Source organism: Ceratotherium simum, chromosome 9 (genome assembly GCF_057802395.1).
Source record: "Ceratotherium simum simum isolate JZ-2026a chromosome 9, ASM5780239v1, whole genome shotgun sequence".
NCBI lineage: Eukaryota > Metazoa > Chordata > Mammalia > Perissodactyla > Rhinocerotidae > Ceratotherium > Ceratotherium simum.
Window position 1 is genome coordinate 38,688,949 of NC_141908.1, and position 6,000 is coordinate 38,694,948.

At 34.2% G+C, this 6,000-nt stretch overlaps 1 protein-coding gene across 2 annotated transcripts in view; it reads right to left on the minus strand.

Annotated features, from left to right (window-relative positions):
* Positions 1-5,579, minus strand: part of ACVR1C (activin A receptor type 1C) — a 55,643-nt gene extending 50,064 nt beyond the window's left edge. The window contains exon 1 of one of the 2 annotated variants that reach the window (XM_087435232.1): positions 5,354-5,576. In XM_087435232.1, the coding sequence (XP_087291358.1) occupies positions 5,354-5,507 (154 nt within the window). In that variant the 5' untranslated portion in view covers positions 5,508-5,576. Of the gene's footprint in view, positions 1-5,353 lie in introns of both variants that reach the window. The other variant, XM_014785955.2, reaches the window with a different exon arrangement.
* Positions 5,580-6,000: the final 421 nt, after the last annotated feature.

The following is a 6,000-nucleotide window of genomic DNA, read 5'->3' on the forward strand; positions in this document are numbered from 1 at the left end:
ATTTATAGCTAATCCAATTTAGTATTACAAATGAATGAGTAAGGAGGTTTTTAAAGGCCATTTAAAAGGAAAACATTTTAAATTAAAATAATAAGTAGATTCTTAATAGATTTTTGTACTAGTAAAGGAAAATAATAAATGTCTTTGCTCCATTTTTACCACATTTTAAATACCAACTAAAGTGGTGTTTCTTAAACAGTAAACAAACTATTAGTGGGGCCTGATCAGCATTTTTACTTAGTGAAAGAGCATGGAGTACCTCACACATTTTAAAAGTAAAAGTAAGAATACTTTGTAAAATTCTTGTTTCAGTGGTGTGTGCATGCAGGTTGGGGGAAATTATATAAAAAGTATTTCTTTCTGTGTGACACAGTGGAGACCTATAGGAAAGCCACTAGTCTAAGGTTTTCGAAACTAAAGTCAAACACTTAAAAGGATTTTTAGGAGGGCAAGAGTGAGTGCCCACAGTTCTCCAATTGCTGAGTTACTAGGGCACCAGCAGAGAGGAGGGGGAAGAAAAAAGTCACGAGCTGTATTCAAGATAGGAATTTTGTCACAAAGAAGCAAAGGAAGAGCCCGATCTAAGGACAGAAGAGGGCCAGCTGAAACACGACAAGACGAGGTTACTGCACTCACATCAAGTCGACTATCCAGAAATGGCCCCACAGTCTGCAGTGATGGATGAAAGAGCCAAAGAGGAAAGGATCCACTTGGCTTCCAGCTGAAACTGAAAAAGGAAGTCCCAGATTTTCTCCAACCCCTTCTGGTCACCTCCCAACCTTTTCTTCTACTGTTTTGCTCATGAACATGAATGCAGAGTATTAAGTACTGTAGAAATGTCACACTGTCTACTTTTCAGAGTGCTTTTATATATTTCAGATATATTTGATCACATTTGAAATAGATAAATCCCTACAAGTAGAGCAAGGGATATCAATCACTCCCCCTGACAAGGAAACAGCAGAGCTCTTGGCACTGGCTGTGTCAGCACTCAGCCTGGAGGTTCCCAACTCCTCTCCAAACAGCTGCTGTTCCAAATACAGCTAATAACCATTTAGTGTTGCCTCACAGAGAGAACAACCCGACACAGGATGACTGCACATACAATCCTATTCAACTTAATGTCAATTCACCATACAATGTCATTAAAAGAAACAAATTCTTAGTTTAAGTAAACAAATTTGAATTCAGTTAAATACCATATAGCATTTTTTGTAAAAATATTAATCACTGGCTAGACAACACATATCTTCTCTCTTATAAGTAATATTTGAAAACCAATTAATGTAATCCATCATATCAGTAGACTAAAGAAGAAAAATCATGTGATAATCTCAATAAGTTCATGAAAATACTTGCAAAAATTCAATATTTATCCATGATAAAAACATTCCCCTATTCTTCAACTGATAATGGACATCTTCAAATAACCTACAGTTATTATACTTAATGGTAAAAGAGTGAGTGCATTCCTCCTGGGACCAGAAAACAGGCAAGGATCTTCACTCTCACCACCCATATGCATCATCATATTGGCAGTCCTAGCCAGCATAAAAAGGCAAGAAAAAGAAATAAAACACATACAGATCAGAATGGAAGATGTAAAGTTGTCCGTATTCACAGATAAGATGATTATACATGCAGAAAATGGCAAGGAATACAAAAAAAAAAAGCTACTAGAAGCAACATATTTTGGTAAGCTTGCAGGATGTAAGGTCAATATACAAAATTAATTTTGTTTTCATATACCAAAAATTAACATTTAGAAAGTGAGATTAAAAATACCATTCACAATAGCACCCCAAAACATGCAAATACTTAGAGATAAATCCAATGAAATATGTATAAGACCTGTTCTCCAACAACTACAAAACACCACTAAGAGTAATCAAAGAAAAACTAAATAAATGGAAGAATACACTACATTCTTAGATCAAAAGATCTAATATTGTTAACATGCCTATTCTCTCCAAATTTATATATTCAATTCAATGTAATAAAATCTCAGCATGTGTTTTTGTAAATATTGTCAAGTTGATTCTAAAATTTAAATGGAAATGCAAAGGACTTAGAATAGCTAATTTTCAAAAATTGTTCAATTTTCAAAAAAAACAAAGTTGGAGGGGTCACGTGATGTGATTTTAATACTTATCATAAAGGTATAATAATCAAGGAAGATTGATAGTGGTATAAGTATAGACATAGAGAACACTCAAACAGAATAAAGAGGCCAGAAATATACCCATATATATATGGTACTTTATTTTCAATCAAAGTACCAAGGGAATTGAAAGGATAGATTTTTTAGCAAATGATGCTGGAACCACTTCATATCCATATGTAAAAAATAAAACTCCACCTTGACCTCACATAATAGCAAAAATTAAGTTTAAACTGAACGTACACCTAAATGTAAAAGCTAAAATGTTAAAATTTCTGGAAGAAAACATAAAAGAAAATATTTATGACTTTTGGATAAAGACTTCTCAGGACACGAAACTTGTGAACCATAACAATAATCAAAAAAAGTTAAAATAGACTCCATCAAATTTTAATCTTCTACTCTGAAAAAGAAACCTTCAAGAAAACAAAACGACAATCCACAGAATAGGAGAAAATAGTCATAATACACATATCTGATAAGGATTTGTATTCAGAATATATAAAGAAGTCTTAAATTCAATCATAAGAAGATAACCTAGTTTTTTTAAATGTGCAAAAGATTTGACACTTTATAAAGGAAGATACACCAACGCTCAATGTGCACATGAAAAATAACTGAACATCATCAGTTATCAGGGAAACATAAATTAAAACCACAATGAAATACTACTACACAATCACTTGAATGGCTAAAATTAAAAAGACTGATTATACCAAGTGTTGGCAAAAATATGGACCAAGTGAAACTGTCATACATTTCTGTTGGGGATGTAAAATGTTACAAGCAGTTTGAAAACTATTCAGGAGATTATATTTATAAAACAAACACATACTTACTATATGACCCTGCAATTCCACTCTTAGAATGTTCTCAAGGGGAAGGGAAGGGAAGGGAAGGGAAGGGAAGGGAAGGGAAAGAAAACATGTGCAAAGACTTGTACAAGAATGTTCATAGCAGCTTTGTTAATAACATCCCCAACATGGAAAAACTTGAATACTCATCAAGGGTGAATGGGTTAAAAATATCCATACAATGTATATCCACACAATGGGATATTACTCAGAGGTAAAAAAGAAACAAGCTACAGATAAACTCAACAACATGAATAAATCTCAAAAACATGCTGAGTGAAAGAAGCCAAATGCAAAATAATACGTCCCATAAGACTCCTTTTATGTGAAACTCTAGGAAAAATAAATCTAATCTACAGTGATAGAAAACAGATCAGTTGTCCAGCCCCGACAAAAGTGGAGATTGACTGAGAACATTCTGAGGTCATGGAAATGCGGTGGTGGTTACATGGGTCTATGCATGTGTCAAGATTCATCCAACTCTACACTTAAAATGTGTGCATTTCATTATATCTAAATTATACTTCAATAAAACTGATTTTTAAAAAAGAAAGACTGGTACTTGACTGGACTTGAGGGTAGAACATAGGCTTCTCAGGAGTTAGAGTTTATAGTTGGGCTGAGAAGGACCTACATTCTAGCTGCACTGAGTACCTTTAATTTGCCCAACTGCATATGAACCATTTTGTCCTCCAAGACCTCTTGTTGCAGTCAAAGTACTGTCTTGTACCCGTACTGACTGGCAGAATGTGGTCTTGTGAATTATTCATTATTGAGAAGACACATTAGAGGCCACTGCCACAGACTAATGTGGGGACTTCCCTCCCCCTCCTTAATCTTTTGGATCTTGGTCACGGGTAAGACCAGTATCTAACATAGGGAGCCTTCACCTTATGGTGTCTCAGGTCCACAGATAACCAGGGGAGAAAATATAAGGAAAGAAAAGTGTCCAAAATAGATGTTGGATCACTACCAAACCAAGGAATCCACAGAATCTGAGACAGAGAGAATAGGTGTGATCTAAAAACCAAGACTGCAAGTAGCTTCGGGGGATGAAATATGCCAAGTATGACTTCTGATGTTGCAATATATAGGATAATGCCTTAGAACAGTGTTCTCAAAGAATGGGACATGTACCAGTGGTGGTATATGAAATGATCTTTAGGGTTCTTGAGATAAATTGGAGTGGTAAACATGATATTAAATAACATTAAATCACATGATGATATCTTCTCTAGTTCTCTTAGTTTTTCTGATTATATATCAAAAAGCCTCATTCCATGCTCATACGTCTTTAATACTTCTTTCTTTTCTCTTTTAAACAAAAAAAAAATACAAAATACCTAACTGGAATGCAATAGGTATGTTTGTTTATTTACGTACCCATCTCCTATTTATGGCAAATAAACTGGTTTTTCATTTGTGGTAGTGATGCCAAGTTTCTGCATAAAATAAATGTTCTCCAGTATAAAAGGGGGGCAGCTAATTTATTTTTAAAAATAGGTTAAAAATACTGTAGTGGAATATTGATATGGCAATATATGAACACCTGAGATTGGATAACAGTACCTTAATATGTTAATTTGTAAGGAAGACTATGTATCTGTGTATAGATATTAACATATTGAAAAGCACTGAATTATTACTGTATTAATATCAATGAAGATTCACTAGCAGGACATTTTCATGTCATAAATTAGTTTTTATTTGAATTACTTGCCCTTTAACATCCCCTAAAGTTTCAGATTCCAGATTACTGATAAAAGGCAAGATTAAGATTTTCAGTATCTTGTAAATTAAGATAAAAGATCATAAAATTAAGGGAAAGGCAGGACTATATCTGAACAGTAATGAAGGGTCAAATTCCATTCTACCTCTATCTTTCTGCTAATGAGTGCTCTCACTTGAGTGTGGGCAGATGAAGAAGTTATGCAGAAGGAACCCATGAAAAAAAGATCCTGTCTTCATAAAAGCTGGCAATCTACTATTTTTAGTTTCGCTCTTTTTTTTCTTGGTGCACATTTCAATTTCTTTCCTTTACAAGAATCCATAAGAATTTACATTTTACTTTAGGTCCATTATTCACTTCAAAAAATACAATTCATGTGGACAAATTTCTTCAAAATTGTTATGCTATTGTCAGTGTTTTGACAGTCTTGTGCAATGAAAAAAAAAATAAACCTCAGCTAGGCTCTAGAGAATTTTATTGGTCAAAACAAAGAGAACTTTAGAACAGATTTTCTTATTTAAAGAAACATACAACAGTTTGATTTCTACCATGATTATAATTTCCCAAGAGTAAAACTGAATTTGCAATGAACAAAGATAGACCCCTTACCTGTTGGAAGGTGCAGTGTTATGTTGTTGCAAAAATCTGTGAAGCAGCATTCAGTTTTGGTAACATTGTTGGAACTATGACAGAAGACTTGAGCATTTAATTCTGGGAGAGAGACACAGGACTTGATCACCTGTTCTTTTCCATTGGTTAGCATGACTGAAGCCCAACACGCTCCTTCTGTTTGGCAGGTAAAGTTTGAAGAATCACACAAAAGACATACACACTTCAATCCTGGAAAGTGTAAGGCAAAAAGCTTTAAGATACAAAAGACATCATGAACATTTACTTCATAACGCTTGAATATAGAAATTCAATCTTAACGAAAATTGAGAGAGGGTTTAAATAAACAGCACTGGATAAACACAGGCGAATGCTGTCACTCCCTCAGTCATGTGTTTTATTTAACAAGTTGCCTCATCATTATTTACCATTGCTTGTATTTTTGTGAATTTATTCAGTTGCTACTATATTTAAAGCAATTTTCTCATCCATGGTCTAATCTCTCCTTCTTAAACTCAATCAGCTTATTCCTAAAGCAATAGCTCCTATGAAACGCTAGGATACAGTAACACAGCAACCCAGGGGCGCTGGACAGCATCACTTGTAGAACATTCAAGTGTTATTCCAGCAGCTGTGTAACCAAACAA